Source organism: Dermacentor silvarum, chromosome 4 (genome assembly GCF_013339745.2).
Source record: "Dermacentor silvarum isolate Dsil-2018 chromosome 4, BIME_Dsil_1.4, whole genome shotgun sequence".
Taxonomy (NCBI): domain Eukaryota; kingdom Metazoa; phylum Arthropoda; class Arachnida; order Ixodida; family Ixodidae; genus Dermacentor; species Dermacentor silvarum.
This window is the reverse complement of record NC_051157.2, coordinates 117,309,269-117,330,264: the sequence shown is the minus strand read 5'-3', so window position 1 is coordinate 117,330,264 and position 20,996 is coordinate 117,309,269. Positions and strand designations below refer to the sequence as shown.

At 44.3% G+C, this 20,996-nt stretch overlaps 1 protein-coding gene across 20 annotated transcripts in view; it reads left to right on the top strand.

Annotated features, from left to right (window-relative positions):
* Positions 1-20,996, top strand: part of LOC119450564 (NPC intracellular cholesterol transporter 1-like) — a 168,376-nt gene that overhangs the window by 71,897 nt on the left and 75,483 nt on the right. For 2 of the 20 annotated variants that reach the window (XM_037714062.2, XM_037714061.2), the window contains 9 exons: positions 6,554-6,992; positions 8,287-8,407; positions 9,334-9,605; positions 10,638-10,817; positions 10,967-11,030; positions 12,467-12,595; positions 14,368-14,550; positions 15,163-15,277; positions 20,524-20,651. The exons of 8 other annotated variants lie outside the window; for them this stretch is intronic. In XM_037714062.2, coding sequence (XP_037569990.1) covers positions 6,554-6,992; positions 8,287-8,407; positions 9,334-9,605; positions 10,638-10,817; positions 10,967-11,030; positions 12,467-12,595; positions 14,368-14,550; positions 15,163-15,277; positions 20,524-20,651 — 1,631 coding nt within the window. The remainder of the gene's footprint in view (positions 1-6,553; positions 6,993-8,286; positions 8,408-9,333; positions 9,606-10,637; positions 10,818-10,966; positions 11,031-12,466; positions 12,596-14,367; positions 14,551-15,162; positions 15,278-20,523; positions 20,652-20,996) is intronic. 10 more of the 20 variants (XM_049665980.1, XM_049665977.1, XM_049665966.1 and 7 more) reach the window with 9 other exon arrangements.

Sequence of the window (20,996 nt, the reverse complement as noted above, 5' to 3'; positions counted from 1 at the left end):
GTCTGCTTTTTCAGTAACATATTTTTGTATCAATTGCTTGCAAAGTCTCATTTTCCTTCATCTGGCTTATTCCTTTTATGTTACATACAGTATTTCACGTGTCCTGATTTGTTATTGTTGCACTAGCATTTTCAGTTCTCTGCAATTTACTTTGCACTGTGCCTTGTTTGTTTCTTTTTTGTGTTTCCTTGTGTTGCTTTTGCTTTGGTGTGCTGGCAGTGTGAGCACATACTAAATGCCTTTAAAGCTTGCAGTAATCTTAATGGACGTTCACATGTCCTCACTCTAGCAGTATCTCTGTTGTAGTAATAATTTAATGTCATGTAAATCTGCCATGGTAAGCTTATATAATATAGTCAAAATAGTCATAAATTGAATTGTTTCCGAATTGAGGCATCGTAGCACTTTACAATGCCTCAATTTTAAAACAGTTCCAGTGCTGATGCATGTGAAGCACTGTCTTACTGAAATGCAGAATGCCGTTCACAGTCAGACCATTATACATTTGACATTAGTTCATTCACTGACACTGAGAGAGGTGACAGCTTATGCGTGCTCCCAGGGTCCTTCAATTCTTTTCTTGTTATCGGGGAAACTCCCGGGTGACGCCATGGAGGTGTTTCATATAATGCCCGCAGTGGACGCACCACGGCACTGCCGCATATTGGCAGGCATCCCGCATGTTGGCAGGCATCGATGCCATCGGAGCGGATGCCAGATGTATGCCATAGGTCTTCTGTGCATTTGCAGACCTATGTGCACAGCAGCAGGACTGCTGTTCGAGGGTCGACTGCCATTAGCGGCATGTGAACATTGTTGACACAACGTGCAACATGCTGCTCCATTTCTGTACAATGCTCAAAAATTGAAGTCTGAGCAACTTCGAAACTACTCCAATGTGTTGTTTCGGTTCCAGGTTCATCAGCATTGGCAACAGCTTAATTCAGATTTCAAAACTTGCACTTAAAACTACTTCATGCTTAGAAAAGGGATACAGAGCGATTACCATATTTGCATGATTCTACCCTGCCCCCGATTGTAACGTGCAGTTATATTACCATCCAAGTATGCAGAAAAATAACTTGGTGCTGATTCTACCACGCACACCAAGTAATGAAACCTGAGCCGACGCATACCGTGTTGAAATGACTTTATGGAACATACAAAGGCGCACATACACGCACACAGCTGTATCTTAGCGGCTAGTCGCTATCGGAGTCCAACGACACCTCCTTTTCGCTGTCGCAGGACACGTCTTGGGAACGCCTAATGCACACGACACTGATCAGTTAGCCTGCTCTTCTGCCAGAAAGATCACCTTACATTTGAAGGATTCCTTGTAATGAAAGCATTTTTTTTTTCCATCCTGCCATTGGACTACCCGGACAAAAGGCGGTTGATCAGAAGGACTATATGACAGGCGTACAGCAAACTGTGAAATGGTGGCCGCAAACGAAGGCATAAAAATATGTCCATTCGATGGCAGTGTGGCTAGCTAGCTTGCATTGAGCTTTTTAATAAGTAATATTTGTTGTGTGCCTGCATATTGGTCCGGTTGCAAGGGCACCGACAAAAATGTATACATTTTCTTTGTTCCCCAACCTATGCGGACCTACGAGATAAGTGGAAGCAAGCACGCTGCGAGAGGGCTCGGCTTAACTTACGACTGGAAACACGTTCACACATGTAGAAAATATTTCATCCAGTCACATGGATGAAATTTATGGTGCACCAAGCTATGGTGCACCGACATGCGCACCATAGCTGTTTGCAGTTACCATATAATAAGTGCTTTATGATGCCAACCATTCTGCACTTTCGTTAAGCAAATAGACCGTTCTGCCAGAGGATGCGTTGGTGACACAGATAATTCCTACCCAAGAAGGTTTTAAAATTAATAATTTCTAATATTTTCTACTGTGCCTGAGTGGTTGCCAACTGAAGAAAATGAGTCGCCGGAGGTTTATTTCCTGTTTCTAGCCATCAATATAATCTGGTTTACTGCTACAATGCTAGTTATCCACCGTGGTGGCACAGTGGCGACATTGTTCTGCTGATAAGCATAAGAATGCGTGTCTCGAAGCCATCCACAATTTCTCATTGCCCCCAAACAGCACGAGTAAATGAATGCACAAAATAATTCTCATCGACAGCAAAAATTTACATTAATAAGCCATTCTTACTGGGTAATACAAGCATGCACACTTTATGTGCCCCTCCAACTTGTGCAAACGTAGCTCAATGTGCGGGGTAATCCGCCTTCGCCTCTATGGGAGGTCGACAAGTTGCTATAATAAATTGGCAATTAGGACAAAGGGCACAGTGAACCGCTATCGCGCGAATCGTTATGTGCGAGCAATGCAACTTGGCAGGTTAGGTCTATCGTCTAATCCAGTGGTTTAACTTTTAAGCACATTGCACACTAAGTTGTTTTGCCTAAAGTTATTGGATCTTCAGTTAGCAAGCAAGCTGAAATAAGCGTTGGCGAGGTGAGCAATTTCCTCATGAAAAATTTCGGTAATCGCACAGCCCCGGTGATCCCAACACGGCTGATTGATGCCCTTCTACTTATGCCATCGCCTTTCGTGGCACCTTCTGTCGCTACGTGAAACTTCATATTTGAGAACGTTTAATGACCACAAGAAAAGTATTGAAAGACCCTGATGCTATTTAGCAAAGAAAGGAACAGTCTGTGTTTTGCTTTTGTGTCAATGTGCATGTTTCCTTTGTGTTGCTTTTTGTGTGCACAATTTTTGTGCCTGCTTTTGTGCTTGATGCATGTTTGCTAATGCTTGGCTGGCCATTGTGGTGGGAGCCAAGATCAGAAAATTGATTCTTATGAAAAATGATCAGAAATAACAATGAAAGCAACCATTCCCACCGTGACAAGTCATTCTACACTGTCGTTTTCACATATTCAATCCTTTTAGAGAAACAGAAGAAAAAAAAAGGCAGGTGCAATTGACAAATAACCTAAATGTGCAATTGCCATGATGCCTACTTTTTCGTGCGAAAGTTACACTGTATGCAAATTTTCTTTTATTGCTCAGTAAAAGGAGATCTTCAGGAGTACAGGAAGTATCCTAATGATCATGCTCTATGCCTAGTACCCTGTTTCAAGGTACACTCAGTACTGGATGCCAAGCACTTAGTGCTTGTGTGGCTGAATGGGCGGTTGGTCAGCATCAATAAAACCATACGTTCGAATATAGCACAGACATACTCAGTATGGTCTAACAGCATCTCATACTGCTGTTTCAGTCCTGTAGATAGTTCTGTAGATCCACTGCCAACAGTGAATATCAGTATTGTGACAATGATGCCGACGTTAGGTCCAGTTCACAGTGAAGCAATTGTACAGATGCTTCTATCATTTGCACAATTTTGCAAAACAAGCTCTGTTGCACATATGACAGGTCGCAAAATTTAATCACAAACATTTTATAACACATCAGCATTCACGAAGCGAAATATGAGTAGTTTATGCTTCTCTTTTTACCTCTGGGGTTAAGCAAACCTCAGGGGCATTCTCTTGGCACAAGCTTTGTCACGATCTTCAGAGAATGTGAGTATTCAAACTTAAAATATTTTAATTGCCAGCTTCAGAATGGGGAAGTGGGAAACGGCCATACACATGTTTGCTTCCTTTCGTTCTCGACTCAGTCTCCCTCGCTAGACGTGCAGTTTAATTAGTTGCACGTCTAGCAATTCTTTGAAGTCTCGCAACTAAAGCTGCGAGACTTCGAAGAACGTTTTCAAAACTTTTATCAGAGTCTCAAATTTGAAGAGTCCCAACTAATTTTCTGTGGTAGACAGGGCAACAAGGTTGGTCTTATTTGATTCCTTTGATTTATGCAAAAACCATTGATACCCGTTTAGTGTAATTAGAGAAAGTATTGTTTTTTTTTTACTTTTCTAGAATATGAAGTTAAAGCTTGCATAAAATCAGAACCAAATTATATATAAACAGGAATGAACCTCATATGAAATAGGCACATGAAATTACATGCATGTATGTACAAGTTTTCAGCACCATAGCTTGAAGAATAAAGATTTTGGAGACTTCTTGGTCCAGTACCTAACTCCCCCCTTAAAGCAGTCGGCAGTCTTTGCTGCGCTCTGTTCCAGTCCGCTTTCTACCCATTCTTCGAAACACCTTGTACAACGTCCTAGCTTTTTCAGTGAAGGTGATTGAGTGCAGTGTAGCTCTCGAACCCCCTCTACAATTTGCAGCTGCTGAAAGTTGCACTTGTATCTCGCTAAAATTTTTCGTTAGTACGCTGGCAGCAGAGCTGCTTCATTCACATTCTTGCTCCACTATCAGCGTAATTGCGTCTACCTAAACATCTGAAAGCTGTGCTCGTATGCTTCCTGTAAAACTTGCTGTGCCAGGTTCACTGGTACTCTGCTAAGTGACAGTAGCTTAGCTTATTTGATGACGACACTCTTGTAACATGTCGGTGTTAGGTAATTCAAGGAACACAGTCAAGGGCTTATCTACTGCAAGATAATAGTTCATGTGGGTTCATGTGCTTGCACTCTGATCATTTGCACGTTTCCTGACTTCGCATATTGTAAGGGTTGTTCATGCCAAAGCTAATAAGCAAGAATGTCCTCAGTGATAGCATGTAGTGTTAGTCAAGCTGTTTATTGTTTGCTAAAAGCAAGGTTGTAAGAGTAATTTTGGGAATTGTGTGTTGATGCAGAACTGGCATGAAGTGTTAGTAAAGCTGTTTACTGTGCACTAAAAGCAACATTATAAGAGGGTGATTTTGGGAATCGTGGCTTGACACAGAACTTCCACATCTTGCCATGGTCTGCTGCAGTTGAGTGACTACTCAAGATTAGTAGTGTCCTGTTTGAGACCTAGGTTAAGGACTGTCTATCGCCTCCTCTCCAGTAACTTGTTGTGAGGTTTGAGACTTTCCTTTAATCGTCATGTGGCTACAGCTGAATTTTAACCAGCAGTTCCTTGGTTGAAACTTCATGTGGAAGAATAACCTGTTATAACACTATTGGAAATCACACTTGGCCGAACTGTGCAGACACTAGCATTATTTGTATGTTAGCTTTTGTCACAGAGCAGGAGACTCTGAGGAGGGGGAAAAAAAAAACCTTTCCATTCTCACTCACTAGTGAAAGCAGCCAACCAAATCTTGCCATATGAGGGACATCATGGCAAAATGGGAGGGAAATGTGAGCGAGGGTGACAGAGATTTTGTAATACGCGGCTCAATTATTACACTAGTCATGGCAATGTAACAAGAATGAGATAAAATGCACGAGTTTGAAAATAAAACAAATACACACAAAACATTAATGGAACCAAATGAAATGATGATGCTGGATTCACTACAAATTGTGATGGGCACACTGAAAGGACAGTTTTCAAATAATTATTGAAGATTTTTGAAATAAGATGCTAGCCTTTTGGATAGTGTAATAATCCTACTGGCTGACTGTACATTTCTAATCCACAAGTTTGTGATTTGGCCGGGAAATGTACTGTCTGTTTATTTCAATTACACCTCTCGGTCATTCCCATGTCAGGGCAGATGGTTAAAAAAACTACTCTGAAAAAGTATTTGAAAGTTCAAAAATTTTCAGCACTTGCACACCCTTAGTTTGTTGCTTTTCAGCTGCTGTATGACACCATCTGCCCAGTAATCTCCCAGTGCACTTAACCTGGCTGCACTGTTGTGCGAAGTCTATACACCCCGGTGTTTTCTGCCCTGGTGGCCCTTGCATGTTTTGTCTGTATTGCTTGGGTTGCATCTTCGGCCCTCTGGAACCCACCTTCTTACAGCTGAACCACGATATACCGAACATGAATGTAACATATAATAGGACATAAAGAAGTAAACTTAAGAAGTTTCTCGCCAATATCGGCACAAAAAGAATACTAATATTCCGAGGCAGCCATTTTTTCTGGAACCTGCCAGAGAGAGAGAAAGACAACGCACCCAATTGTGGTGGTATGTACAGAGGAAGATATGAAGAGTGCTCAGAATATGTGTATAGCAATTATCGCATAAAACAGAGGTATTTGCACGAGGAAACAACGCTTTTTGAACTGGTCAAAAGGAGACGACATACACGAGTGCTGCCTAGCAACCACAATGTTTATTTGTTGTGAAAGACTACGTATACTATGCAGTCACCCCCAGGTGTACGAGATCGGGACACGTTTGCACATCACATTTCTTTGCTCGAGAAAAAGTTGTCGTATCTCGAACGCGATGTGCAAGTGTGTCCGTATCTCGTGCATTTGGTGATGACCACATATACGAATAAACATTACGGTTGATAGTCAGTTCTCTTGTATATTGTCTCCTCTTGTCCCGTTCAAAAGCGCCATTTTCCTCCACCCAAGTATGTACCAGCAGGCCCTAGATTGTTTTCGTTAGCACTGCTGTTGCTAACAAAGGTATTTTTGTGTTGGATGCCTTTTCGTTATAACGGGGTTCGGCTGTCTACCCTGCCACCTCCCATCCAGGCCCGGCAGTTTTCACTGACTGGTGGTGGTGGTGCCACCTCCATTAATCGCTTGCAGTGAGTGGTCAAAGCTTTCCCTACTCCCCGAGCAACTCTCCTCCGGGCTCACCCATCGCCCTGCGCCCTTCGCCGCTTTCCGGCGATGCCGCGGATGGCGGCATCATCAATGGAGTCGTTAACGGGCTTGGCAACGGCGTGGCCAACGGTGATGCTGCAGTGTCCAAGGTGGTCGCTGGCGGCACTGGCGAGGAACCCCACGTGCGGACGCTCTCCTCGTTCGGGGCAATGATGGAGCAGCTGCTGCAGGCGGGCTTCCACCGCTGGGGCCTGTTCGTGGCACGCAACCCCTTCCTGGTGCTGGTCGCTGCCCTGGCGGTCAGCGTGCTCCTTTCGTTGGGTCTTCTCAAGTTCACTGTGACTACCAACCCGGTTGACCTCTGGGTGTCCCACAGCAGTCTGGCCCGCAAGCACATGAACTACTTCAACAGCCACTTTGGGTGAGACGTCTTTCGCTAACGGTAGCCCGTGCCCAGTTCTTTGTTCTGAGTGGTTCTTTGTTCTCCTGTGTGGATCCACGCAAAGAACCAAATCGCTCAAGTCATTCCGCAGATGGATTGCAAGTTGGCTCGGCCGAACCAAAGCGTGGCGTGAGCAAGGGAACCATGCACTAACTGCTTGTGGCACAGTTCAGTGCCAGTGAGCCATGTCTGTGGATTGAATAAGCAATTTGGTTCAACTTGTGAATCTATACTTACTAGTAACCACATATTAGGATGGAACAGAGTTGTTTAATGTCTCGTACTTGCTAGCAGTCCCGAATTTTCCATGAAGTCTACAAATTCAATTCAATTCAATCCTTTATTTGACATCATTTCATGATGTCAGGCCACAGACCTGTTCTACAGTTTTACAGATGTGTTATCGGGTTTTATGAAAAATGAATTCTGTTTGTGAAAACGTTAACGCTTTCGGTCTCTGACTATTCCCTTGGCTGTCTTTTGATGGCAAAAAGACACCAGGAAGGTACTTTCTTGAAGGAAGTTTATACAGAAGTCCCTGAAGCAAGCAAAATTCGTAACAGCAAGTTCGCTGAAGATGTCACTGTGATCTAAATAACAATGTGTTGGTTGTCGGTCTCTGCTGTTCCTAGTTTGCTGCTACTTGCGTGCTATGTGTAAAGCTAGATCGTCGTTAATAAAGTGCAGATGTGTCCCGTAAAAGGTGTGTGCCTGAAGCAAACTTTTGAAAAAAATGCTTACTACCCCCCCCCCTTTCCCTCTTTCTCCATTTGGTGTCCATGGGATTTTTGTTAATTTCAAATTTCGCAGTTTGGCAGGTGTGAATGTCAAGCTGGGTTACTAAAGCAATTGGCAGAAAGACAGGTAAAAGATTAGTATGTTACCTCATTCATGTGTCACATAGCAAGGTAATCAGATAAAGCACTTACCAAGCTATAAAAGGCATGCGAAGCTTAGGCTTGTCATTTCTGTTGTTAGCACGTACGAACCAAAAGCAAATGGTTCTTGCTTTCATATGTACGAGATGGTGCAGTGTTCAGAGCACGTAGATGTGCAGATTACGGTGTGTTTGGTTCATGGCTCGCATCATCTGGATGTGCCTGGAGTGGCTCGGGCGTTGTCACAGTGTAGCCATTTTCACCGTCTGACAACCAGTGACATATAGGGGTATTGTTGATAGTATATTGATTGACGTATGGATGACTTATTGATGGATGGATGGATGTTAGTGTGTTGATCGACATGTGAACACATACATGGATTTCTTTTGCAGTCCTTTCTACCGTGTGGAGCAAATCATCCTGCGTCCAAAAGCCCAAGACTTTTTTGTTGTGGAGAAGAATGAGAAAAACACAACATACGGGCCGGCCTTTGAGAAGAACTTCATGATGGAGGTGCTGCTCCATGGTCATATTTCTTCTTTCAAAATGATGACTAAGTGGTGTTTCCATAAGCTCAACAAAGGTGTTGCTAGTGTTTCAGTGAAGCTTACAGGGTAAGATTCATGTATAGTAAGCTACATCTAATAGTTGATTATTCGTCTGTATCAGTAAGTTAGCATTTGAGTGATGCAGCTGTTCCATTTATGCAGCTCATGCTATAGTAAGTGTTTGAGAGAGAGAGAAAGGATGCATAGGAAAGGCAGGAAGGTTAACCAGAGGTAGTTCTGGTTGGCTACCCTGCACGGGGGGAAAGAATAGGGGGATAAAAAGAGAGAGAGAGCAGAAGGGGGAGAGATGTGTTTGAGAGGTAGACAGAACAGTGTGTGGGCGGCAGGTGCAACTCCTGACCAGACATTTTTGGCTCATACTTTGGGTAGTAGTTCCTGACAACCCACAGACTTGTGGGGGTTCCTGGGGTAATGCTTCAGTCGCATTTCTTTTGCGTAAATCCTATGCATTTGTGATTTGTGACCCAGAAAAGCGCTAGCTCGATGGTAAAGCGGGGCTGTAGTGGGCGCCGAACTGAGCACACAAGAGAAAGGGACAGACAGTGGTGTCGTTGTCTTTCCCCTTCTCTTGTGTGTCTGTCTCGCACCCATTACACCATGACCAATGTTAAAAGCATCGTATGTGTAATAGGTTCAGCTCGCATCTGCGGCAAGTTGTTTTGTCCACTTTTCATTTCCATTTTCTTATTTTTTTTATTTTCAAAAAGTCAATTTTTTAGTATGCTTTTTTTTTTTTGGCTTTGTGTGGTTGCTGCCTGGCAAAGTTTCAGACCAGCCGTGTTGCAAGTTGGTGAAATCCTACCTCAAGTTGACTAGTAGTGTGAAAGTTTTGAGAGCGTCTTTCCACTTTTTGCATGTCGTGCATTACAGGCTCTGAAGCTGCAGTTGGCTGTCGAGTCGGTGATTGGAAAGCTTACCCCCGACGGTATGCTTCTGCACGAGGGCGAGGAGGAGAAATACAGGCCGGAGGATCTGAAGAACGTGACCATCTATGATGTCTGTATATCTCCACTGGCACCGCTGAACAGGAACTGTTCGGTGCAGAGTGTGTTCGCTTACTTCCAAGACAGCATTGACAAGCTGAACATGACAGATGGCATAGATCCGTTCTCCTACCTTCACCACTTCGACAACTGCAGCAAGTATGTACTATATTCGGTGAAAGTTAACCCTGAATGCCTAGCAAACAGTGTGGCCATTTTAGCAGATTTCGTGCTACAATTCGCTAGATCTAGTGAATTCTTTACTTGTTTAGTGGCGAATATGCTCTTTTTGATGAATTTTTTGGGCAGATCTTATGTGGCAGTCTTCATATGGACATTAGCACATTAACAGAATTGTTTAGCAGAATCAGGTGGATTTTGAATGTTGTGTTAGCAGAATCGGTGCCAAAGATTTTGTATTGGGTGAGGGGGAAGCCGTAAGTTTAAATGGCTACTATGGCTACATGAAGCGCTTCAGTGTTGGAAGGAGCATGCCTTCTTTTCTTTTTCTGTGATTTTTTTTTTTCTTTCAAGACATGTGAAACTTGGCAACTACACTATATCTGACACGTTACATAGTTCACGTCTTTTAATTGTGAAGTTGTGACCATGTGGAATGTATTTTCAGTGCCCTTTTGGTGCAGTTTCACCCAACTTTTGAGGATCCAATGTATGCTGTTCAATAACGATATTTTTATCACCGTTAGAAATGAGTGCCACGGTGTACATGTTATGAACAGTAGCAGCATGAAATGCATTTCAGATGGAATTGAGAGTCCAAATCTTGGGGGGAGCATAGATAAGACTTGCCAAAGACTGACGAAGCCATCCAATGCACACACTGGGAATATGTTTCGTTTGCTTGCCACTTATAGCAGCCGTTATATTTATCGCTTTAGCTCATTATTTTGTTTTAGCTTTGAAAATAGTCAAAAACATTGGTTGCATCTAAGACTCGAGTTTTATTTTTCCTGTTTCATGATCATCAAGCTGCATTGTTCTCCTTGTCTATAGTCAACGTACATTCTGCAGTCCTCGTAGCTATAGTCCACATTCTCTTCACATCTGGTACTTTGTTTATCATTTAATTGATCTCATCATTTGAGATGTTCGGAACGTGCTTCTACTTGCTCGCTTCTAAAGTGTGCTTCTTTTGTCTCACTCTTGTGCTCTTCTCTCGTGCCAATGCAGAAATGTTGCAAACGTGGGCTGCTTTGCAAAATACGGTGGACCAATCGACGACATCTCTCTGGTGTTGGGTGGATTCAATGGCACCGACTTCCATCTGGCCACTGCTTTGGTGATCACCATCCCTGTGACCAACTACAACGACGACGTGAAGAAGTACCCAGCGCTTGCCTGGGAGAAGGAGTGAGTACTGCACCTGTAATGTTGCGAAATGCCTGTGTGTTTTGTGTGTAGCCAACTGACACAAATCTCATTTATTTTATTTTACTTGGCAGTGTTTTCATTTGTGCGATTTGTGCTTGCCTTGGATAATGAGCTGCTTGGTTTTTCAGGTTCATCAAGCTTATGAAGCGCTACAATGACTCGGAACTGATGACTGTTGCCTTCATGGCTGAGGTAAAGAAAAAGACATATACGTTGCCCTTAGTCCTAATGGGCCAAAAGACAGTTCTTCGCACATATGTAACGCAACCATAAATATAGCATGAAGGATAATTTTTATAACCTCAAAAACAGCAGGGAAAATAAGTTTATGTACACTATTTGAGGTTGTGTGGTAGCACTGAAGTTTAGCGGTTAGGCAACAATAAAGCAACCTGAATCATGGTACAGGGAAATCTCGCCAATTTGAAATCTTAATTCGAACTGCTCTTTTGGTCCCAACAAAGTCCTATGTATTTGAATAGAGAAGTCTTCTGAAAAAGTCAAACTACAAAAATGTCGCAACGGTTATCTTGAACAAAATTTCTTTCGGACAAACACAAGTAAAAGGTGAAAGGTTCGATGTGTTGCTAAAGACCGAATGTCGCGGAAGTTAAAAAGTGACAAGGATAGATGTACAGGAAGCCGAGACCGAACGAAAGCAAGCCAAGCGTTGCACGCCCTCCTTTCCCATCCATTTTAAAAGGAGCAGGAAACAGCCCCTAGTGCGAATGTGTATGCGTTCCCCCCTCCCTTCTTCCACCACCCCAACACACACTTCTAGCGCGTGCTTGATCGCGTAACTGCACGCTCATCTACGCGCACCAGATCACGTCGTACCCAACACTAAGCACGCGGGAGGACGGTGTGCATCAAGCCACCCTCCCTCCCTGCTCACCTTTGTGCGTTTTCCCTCTTGCCCATAGCAAACCATGTGCGAGGCGCGATCTTATCGCACTTGGACATTATACGGAACCTAGGCTTCTTCCGGCACATGTCGTCACACAATAATGGAGGAGAGATAAGACTTTCAGTGTGAGCCCAGTGACGTTTTTAATTTTGCGAGCTGTACTGCACGATTGATCTTGATCGGGCACTGTATTTAAAGGGGCTGTCTTAGTTCGAACTCTGCCTCATTTGAATAAATTTCGAGTCCCCTTGGAGATCGAAGAGGTTCTGCTGTGCTGGCATGAGCTGTGCACATGCTCTCTTGTGTGGTGAAGTCAGTTTGTTTGGCCTGTGAAATGGAATTCCTTTTGTCATGTTGTAGAGATGGTCAAGAATAGAACTGCCAAAAGCACTTGTTAAAAATTTAACACTATTGGGCATCTTGGGCCGAGTGATAACTTTGTAACAGTAGTTATACGGTGAGAAGCAGTTACCGAAAAAACATTAGAAATTAACATGTCACTACCTCTACAGTACCACTTATCAGGTGACTTTGGATACTGGCTTATTGTGCTTTGTTTTGTATTAGTTTTTCGCATCTTTCAAATCAGTGCAAGAAGATGAGCGCACAGCACAAATTCAAACATGTCCTCATTTCTCTTACTGCATGCTACTACAAGATACACATTTGTCCCAAAACTATTTGCTGCGTCTTACAAGCTGCTTCTGTGTTGCTTCTTCAGCGATCCATCGAAGATGAACTAGAAAGGGGCAGTCATTCGGACGTCGTCACAGTTGGGATCAGCTATATCATCATGTTTGCGTACATCGCAATTGCACTGGGTGACATCAACAGTTGCAGTAGACTTTTGGTAAGACCCCCTAAATCGTTTACTTGAGTGCACTTTTTTTGGCATATTGTGGTGAGTGCAGGCCCGTTGTTGACCGGCACTTCTGCGCGAATCTGGAAGGTTGCAGCTTCGGTTACTCAGAGTCCTAGGGGACAACGTGGAAAATTTTGTGCTCTTCCAGGCAACGAAGATATTTAAGTAGGATAATATTTGTGACGTAAACCTAATGTAATACGTGTGTCACACGGTCCACTTTTGATCATGATCAAGTCCGATCCAAATCGCATTTCTCTGCTGTGATTGGCTCCTCTGCACAAGCTGTAGGAGAGAGCCAATCGCAGTTGAGAATTTCAATCCGAATCGGGCTTAGAAAGTGGCCATGGGACACTGCTATGTGCTTTTATGTTGTTCAGTGCTTTAAAATGTTTATATGTATTTATGCCCTGTATCGAACTGGTCGTTTTTTTGGGAGTTAGAAGGTGAGCATGGCCTACTATAATTGAACACACAACTGGTGATGAGCCCATACAACTGCAACAACTGATGTTGAAGCCAATGTAATGCTATGTAATAAACCCTATCGCAAGAAGAAGGCTTATATATATGGTGTATTAGGTTGACATGTATGCAAAAATGTGAGTTTGTGGGCCATCTTTCTTGTCATACATCAGTTGTAATTAATGGTGAAATATTGTTTCCTTCAAGAGGAAGCTTTAGCTCGGCCCTAACTCCGCCGCCGCATATTCAAATACATGTAAAATGCAGAAATGCTTTTCTGAGGTAACCTCTGGGCTGATTTTAATGATATTTGTGGCATTTTAGAGAAAAAAATTATGTTCTAGTGACTGTTGCAAGCGGAATTTTGATTTATGGCCTGAATACCTTTGCAAAAATTGCCGAAAGTTGGTAAGCTTGAAAAAATAGAAGCGTGAATTTCACAAGTCCGTAACTCTCCACTAAGAACAGCTGTCGCAGTAAATTGCATCCATCAGAACATTCAAAGGAGACGAGCTTGATATATTAACTTTTATCTTGCACGATATTCTTAGTGTTTGCGAAAGTCTTGCAAAAGGGCTATTCCGACAGTAGTGGTGTATTTGAGAGCCATGTATAATACATCAAATTTGTCCGATTTGGAAGTGCTACTAATGCAATTTACACAATTCTGATATTGTTTTTATTACCGAGTTAGAGTTGCAAGCTTGATAGTTTCATTTTCGGAAAATTCGCGATTTTCAGCAATATTTATTAAAAATATGACAGCCTAAATAAAAAATTTGCTACCAGCAGTCACTAGATTTTAACTTTTTCTTTTAAATGCAACAGAACTCGTCAATTTGGTGCAGTGGTGACCGAGAAAATGATTTTTCCATTACCGTGTATTTAGATGGGAGACCCTTAACTAAAGCTTCCTCTTAAGTGGAGAATGGATAAGAGTGTGTAATGTGAATGTGCAAGAGGAGGATGTATGTGCCATGGCATAAGGGGAAGTTAATATTGTACATTTTCTTTTACCCTTCTTGCATGCAAGACAATGCATGAAATGTGCTTATGTTGATATTTTGAAGCTTGCAACCTTAGGGGACGTTTCCCAAAAAAGGACCTTAGTTATGGTGTCTTCATTCTGTTTGCTTCCAAGATAAAGGGACCTTCTTCAGTCTAGATTCAGGAGCTTAATGACATCATAATTTTGTTTGTCCTTTGCAGAAACATTTCTTGCGAGTCTAGAATTTTTTTTTTTTTTTACCCACCCAAATTGAGCGTATGTTTGCACCGTTTCGTCACTCTTGCAGATTGACTCAAAGATTTCCCTCGGCCTGGTGGGTGTGCTCATCGTGCTGCTCTCGGTGGTGGCCGCACTTGGCATCTTCAGCTTTTTCAACGTTGCTGCAACGCTCATCATTGTCGAAGTGATTCCCTTCCTCGTGCTTGCTGTCGGTGTTGACAACATCTTCATCCTGGTGCAGCAGTTTCAGGTGGGCCTTCCGAAATTGTCTGGTCCTACCTCATTTCATGTCTATTTGCAATGGCAGGTGACAGTAGCAGTCGTCTCCCACCAAAACACGTAACCAAAGCATGTTGCCGGGCCAAACGCGTAAACATTGTGCAGCACGCCTTTTTGACAAAGCCAATCATTTCGGAATCTTAAAAAAATAGCGGTGTAAACGTTGCAGTGCTTTATTTCAATGTGTGCACCGCCGCATTATCTTTCATTTTAGTGTGCAAAGGGGCGTTGCTTGCTGTAAACAGGCAAGCAGAGAACCGCACAACCAGCTGCTATAGAAACTTGCTCCTGATTTCTCTGTTGGCGTGTCTCCCCTGTTATATGATGTCGGTGAAGCGTGGTCCATTTGCTGCTGACGCGTTCATGCGATTTGTATTCCGACTGCTGCGTTGGCTGGGGGTTGTGCGAAATACATGCCACTGCCGGCTTCAGCTTTGTTGCTGCAATTCTAAGTACCTGCCCATCGTTTGGTTATTAGGTTATTGCTTAGGCAGCTGTTAAATTTCACTGACTTGTGATGGCTTTCGTGTATCACCTGTGGAGACCCGTCAGTAACCCTTTTGTTTTCTCCTGGCTGTTGCAGCGTGATGAACGTCGCGAAGGAGAGACAACGGTGGAGCAAGTGGGCCGTCTGGTTGGAGAGGTGGCACCCAGCATGATGCTGTCCAGCGTCTCCATGTCGGCCTGCTTCTTCATCGGTGCGCCCGGTTCTTTTCTCTTTGCTGCTCTACTTCTCATCTCGCTGTGTATCTTCTCTTACTGAATGATGGGGCTGGATGACAGGAATTTTATGTGTCTCCAAGTCGGATTGCAGTCTTGTTCAATACAATAGGGAGCAGTGCAGATACTGTGTACAAACACAGCGACAAGGGAAACTGTGAATCTCCTCTAGATGTTCTGTGTTATATCACGCATTGAAGTACTTGATTGCTGTGCAGACAATGTCGGATAGCTGAGCACATGGATCAGGCATATCTGGTTCCTTGTCTTGCAAGAAAAGGAAGCAATACATGTGCAATAAATGTGTGGCTTCTCCGCGTAGAGCACTGCACGGGCCGGATTTTTCGGCCCGAGCCCGGCCCGGGCCCGCTTTATGAAGCCCGAGCCCAGCCCAGGCCCGTGGTACCAAGCCCGGGCCCGGCCCGGGCCCGGGCGTACATGACCGAGGCCAGCCCGGGCCCGGCCCGGGCCCATGGCTCCAAGCCCGGACCCGGCCCGGGCCCGCGGTTCCAAGCCCGGACCCGGCCTGGGCCCGGGCGTTCGTTACTAAACTTAGCCAGGGCGCGCGTGTTCATGAACAGGCCCGGCCCGGGCCCGCTTGAGGATATTTGTTGATGGTGATTATTATTGATGCCTTGCGCTTTGTAGCGGGCGATCACACGGAAAATTAGGTGTGTACATGCATCGAAATGTTGCTTTACCCTCGGTGGTAGCTCAGCGGTTAAGCTGTTGCGCTGTTAAGACCTAGGACGTGGGTGGTATTCCCGCGGCCACGGCGGCCGCATTTCGATATGGGCGAAATGTAAGAACACCCGTGTTATTTAGGTGCACGTTAAATAACTCCAGGTGGTCGAAATTAATCCAGTCCCCACATTGGCGTATCTCGTAATTTTATTGTGGTTTTGGTATGTAATACCAAGGAATATAAATGAGATTTGGTACATGAAAAGTCATTACAATAAAAGTATAGTGACAATAAAACATGGTAACAAAATTTATTTAAAAGGAGTGTACAACTAAAATGGAAAGCGGAGAGAAGCAAACCCGGCATATTTTCTTTAATGCTCTTTTCTACACTCGCGTTGGAAACATTACTTACACATTTTTTAAAAGAGGCTCTTGAATAATAATTTGTTCCAGCAAGATAAAAAAGCTTAACGTTATATATGGTGAACAGCCAGCAAAAGCATATGAAATATAAATTGTTCATATTCTAACGTTGACACGGAAACGTAATTACCCCGTACAATATAATTATATAATCAACCTGTCACACACCACACTTGATGCTATTACAGATAAAAGGTTTCTCCTTTTTTATCAAATAAATATAGAAAATACGCTTAAAATAACGCCCGGTGACACAAAAAAGACCGCACCCAAAAACGATGCCACAGCAATATAAGCCTGAAAAGGCCAGCAAAAGGAAGAAATTTACATGTTCTTGTGCAAAAACAGCAGGTTGTCCAGGCTCTCCGGCTTCAAGCAGGTCCTCCTCTCTTGGAGTACGTACCCAGCTGCACTAAAATTGCGTTCGCTACTGGCGCTCGTCGATGGGATGCAAAGTACTTTTCTTGCAAGAAATGAAAGCCCACGGTATTTACTACACTGGCCTTCCCACCATTCAAGCAGTTTCTCAATGTCCTCACACGAGTCACTGTCCCGAAGGTAACTGTCAAGCTCACTGTCGGCTGGCTGAGTTTCCACAGCATCGTGCCACTCCTTAAATTCGTCAAGGAACGTACACTTCGCTGGGGGTCCATTATCCGGCTGGTCAGTGCTCATTTCTCTTTGTGGAAAACGCAGATGTACATCAATTAACAATTCGCGTACTCTGTCGTGAACAGTTTTCCTCTCCTGCTCCTCAAGCACGCGGAGATGGCGGAAAGGCGGCCACAAGAACGTTGCGATTTTGTGAAGTTCTCCTATTTGCATTTTTGTTTGAAGAAATTCTAACGTCCTCGACTTGAGCTTGCACACTTCTGGTGAGTCTGTCGAAGCAGCAGTAAGGTGCTTCTTCAGTTTGGTGTAGTACATCAATACAAGGGGCAGCGTTACGACTTTGTCCTGCTCAAGCTTATCGCTGGCCTCCTTGAAGGGCTCCAAGAATTCGACGACCTCCGTCAACAAGGCCTTATTGACGTCTTCCAAGAGTAGATTACCCCTTGAATTCAGGAGGTTCTCTATCGCATCGTACTGAGTTAGCACGGACTTGATCATGGCGAGTTTCGAATTCCACCGCGTGCATATCTCCTGGCACACACCGTGTGGTAGCTGGCTCGTCAGTCCGCTCTGTTTTAAAAGAGTCACGACAGCCTTCACTTTTTTCAGTTGTTCCAAAAGGTCAGGCAGTTCCTCAGCGAGGTACCCGTCATCAAACGCGTTCCGAAGAACGGTGTTCAAGACGTGAGCACAGCAGCTCATTCTGGCATACGGACGCAGCGCGCTAATCATGTTGGCACCCTGGTCTGTCACGAACACCACATTGCTTAACATGCCTTCATCGATCCTCAACTTCGCGCTCCTTCGTACAACCTCTTTACGGATGTTCTCTCCCGTTTTTCTCTCGGGGGGAAAATCACTAGTGAACAGAACAAGGCTCCTCAGTTCCCATTTCACACTCACGTAATGCGCCGTTGCAAGTGATATAGGCGACTTTCTTGTAGTCGTCGGTCCACATGTCAAGGGTCATCGAGCAGCGACCTTCCTTCATCGCTGAGTGGATCTCAGGCATCACCGCTTCTCGGAGCTCGTTCACAACTTCGGACACCCTGCGAGACACCGTCGTAGGATGCGGAATCACGGTCCTCGCGGATATGCTCCCGTACTTGGCACCGATAGCAATCAGTTCGTCGGCAACCTTTAGGAAACCGTCGTCGCAAACAACGTCAAATGGCCGCATATCTTTTGCGCACCACTTGACGCAAGCAGTCGTTAGATTCCCCTTTACGGTAGATGAAACCTGGGGTTTGGTCTCGGTGAAGAACGAAGTAATGGCAGCGGTGTCATCTGCAGCCTTGCACTTGTGGCGGTTCAGGTGCGACGTTCCTGTCTTCCCGCCATCATATGCGAAGAAAGCTTTGCAGCTTTTGCACTGCACATGTCCTACTGGTGATAGGGTGTGCACGTCAACCACTTCCAGAAAATGTTTCCAAACCTGGCTTTTCTTAACTTGCTTGGAGACAAGCTTTAGCTTCCCGGCAGCGAGCTTATCTCTTAATACAGCAGCATTCATGGTGCCACGTGTACGGGAGACAAATTACGAACTATATAACGCCGGTAACCAACACGTTAAAAGCATCAGCGCGCTCTGACGAGCTGCGACAGAACAGCCAAAGCCTATTTTTTTCTCTCTTTTTCAGTAGATGGCGACGTTGGTCCCACGTTACGCACGAAGCAGCTCCTCGCAGGTGCCAGGAGGTTCCTTATGGGTGGGCCGCGCTGTGCGCATGCTCCGCCTAGCCGGCTGTCGCCTAGCAACGGAGGTCGTCTCTTAGGCGCTTCTTCCTTCGCGCGCCTCTTATTTCTGCCCACGTGTCAGGATTTAGCAAAATCTCGCAGTGGTCGCTGCAAGGCGGCAAGGCCTTCATTTTCGGGATGGCGCGCATTACACGCGCTTGCGCCTTGGGATGGTTCAGGTGTGCGCCTCGAGCAACACAGTTCCGAACTTAAGATGTCTGTGACAAGGAATGTCCCTTTAATTCCCTCACTGCTCAAGCAAAAAATAATATGACGCTTTGAAGGCGATTTAAAGTTTACACACGCCTTAACATCAGCCCTTCGACCAGAAGGATAGTCATATACAGGGTGTTTCAGTTAACATGGGTCAAACTTCAGAAATATGCAGATGCTTCGTAGCTCGACAGAACCAAGGTAATGTTTGCCGTCGCTTGTAGATACACAGGTTATTTTTTTGCAATCCGCCTAATTCGATAACAATTGTCTTAATTAATTAATCAACTTCTCAGTTATTATAATTAGATAAAAGTGTCAATGAGTAAATTGTAGAGCACCATGAGAAACTCCCGATACAGCTTTCTGTTGCTCAATACGTGCTGCATATAAGTGTTTTTCCGAGTCTGTAGCAAGCTCGCGAATACACCCAAAATGACCGCGCGACTGGCCGCTCGAGGCACTTTGCGTGTATGCGCGGGTTTCTTTCTCATTCGAAAAAAAAAAAAAAAAAACATTATGTTGCACGTATTGAGCAACAGAAAGCTGTATCGGGAGTTTCTCATGGTGCTCTACAATGTTCTCATTTACATTTTTAATCTAATTAAATAATTGAGAAGTTGATTAATTAATTAAGACTAAATATCTAATTAGGTGAATTGCAAAAAATAAACTGAGTATCTACAAGCGACGGCAAACAAAATTACCTTGTTTCCGTCGTTCTACGAAGCATTTGTATATTTTTAAAGTTTGGCCCAAGTTAACGGAAACACCCTGTATAATGCGGTCTACAGCTCTATAGGCGCAACGAAGGACGCGAGCATCAAAAGCTTGTTTACTTACAGATTGTACCATATGTGTCAACCTCACCTCCAGCTCTGGCCCATTATTGTGCTGTTATTGTTCCCCTGGTGCGCATGTATTTAGCTTGATCGTACAAGTTTGATCCATGAGGTCATTTGCTATACGAATATATATATATACAGGCGAATTCATGAGCATACATCATAAAATAAGCGCACCAGTAGAAATAGATACTCTTCGCATTAGCGCTACAATAATTTAAGAGTATCGACAGTGGTCACAATGTAATCTCAAAAGCGGTACCGTGGAAATAGTTTGAAGAGTGCTTTTTGTTGTATAATTTATTTTTCCTCACGTGGAAGCAATGTTCGTTTTTGTGGACAAGACAAGAAATAGAACTTCATCTGTTTTTCGCTTTTCTTTAGTAAGGTATGCTAAGAGCCAGCTCTCTGCACGTGTCACTTCAGCTTGGCACAAAATACCTTAGACCATGCAATGCATAACGTTCGCGTGTGCTCGAAGGCCCGACTTAGTCCTTTTAATGAGCGGGCCCGAGTCTGGCCCGCTGGCCTCAAGCCCGGGCCCGGCCCAGGCCCGCGGCTTCAAGCCCGGGCCCAGCCCGGGCCCGCCGGCAAAACGCTTCGGGCGGCCCGGCCCGGCCCGGGCTTTCGGGCCGGCCCGGGCCCGTGCAGTGCTCTATCTCCGCGTTCATAAGACGGCTGACAGTGTTTTGTATTGTCTTTTGCAGGTGCCTTGACAGAAACTCCCGCAGTGCGGATCTTTGCACTCTATGCTGGTGTCGCGCTGCTTATCAATTTCTTTTTGCAAATGACCTGCTTCCTCGCCTTGTTTACTATGGACACACTTCGTCAAGAGGTGAGCATTCAAGCCAGGCTTTTTCACCTCCTCTCTTCTCTCTGGTGGCTTGCTGCTTTGTTGCCCCGAGAACTCGTGACGCGCTAGCTTCAAAGTAGTGCGTGAACAGATGATTTAAGTATTTTCGCCAAGAGTTCCAAGGCTTCTTAGTCTTTACACTGATTGCTTGTATAAAGCACGACAATTTGCTGCTCTTTATGCTGCCATGTTAAGCTGCAAACTTGCGAACATTATGATTTTACTGTGTAATGCATAGAGATGGCAAAATACACATACATTGACAAGTGCTAAAGCTTGTGCCTTCTTGCCTTACGTTTACTACTTTATTATAACAAATAAAAAGAA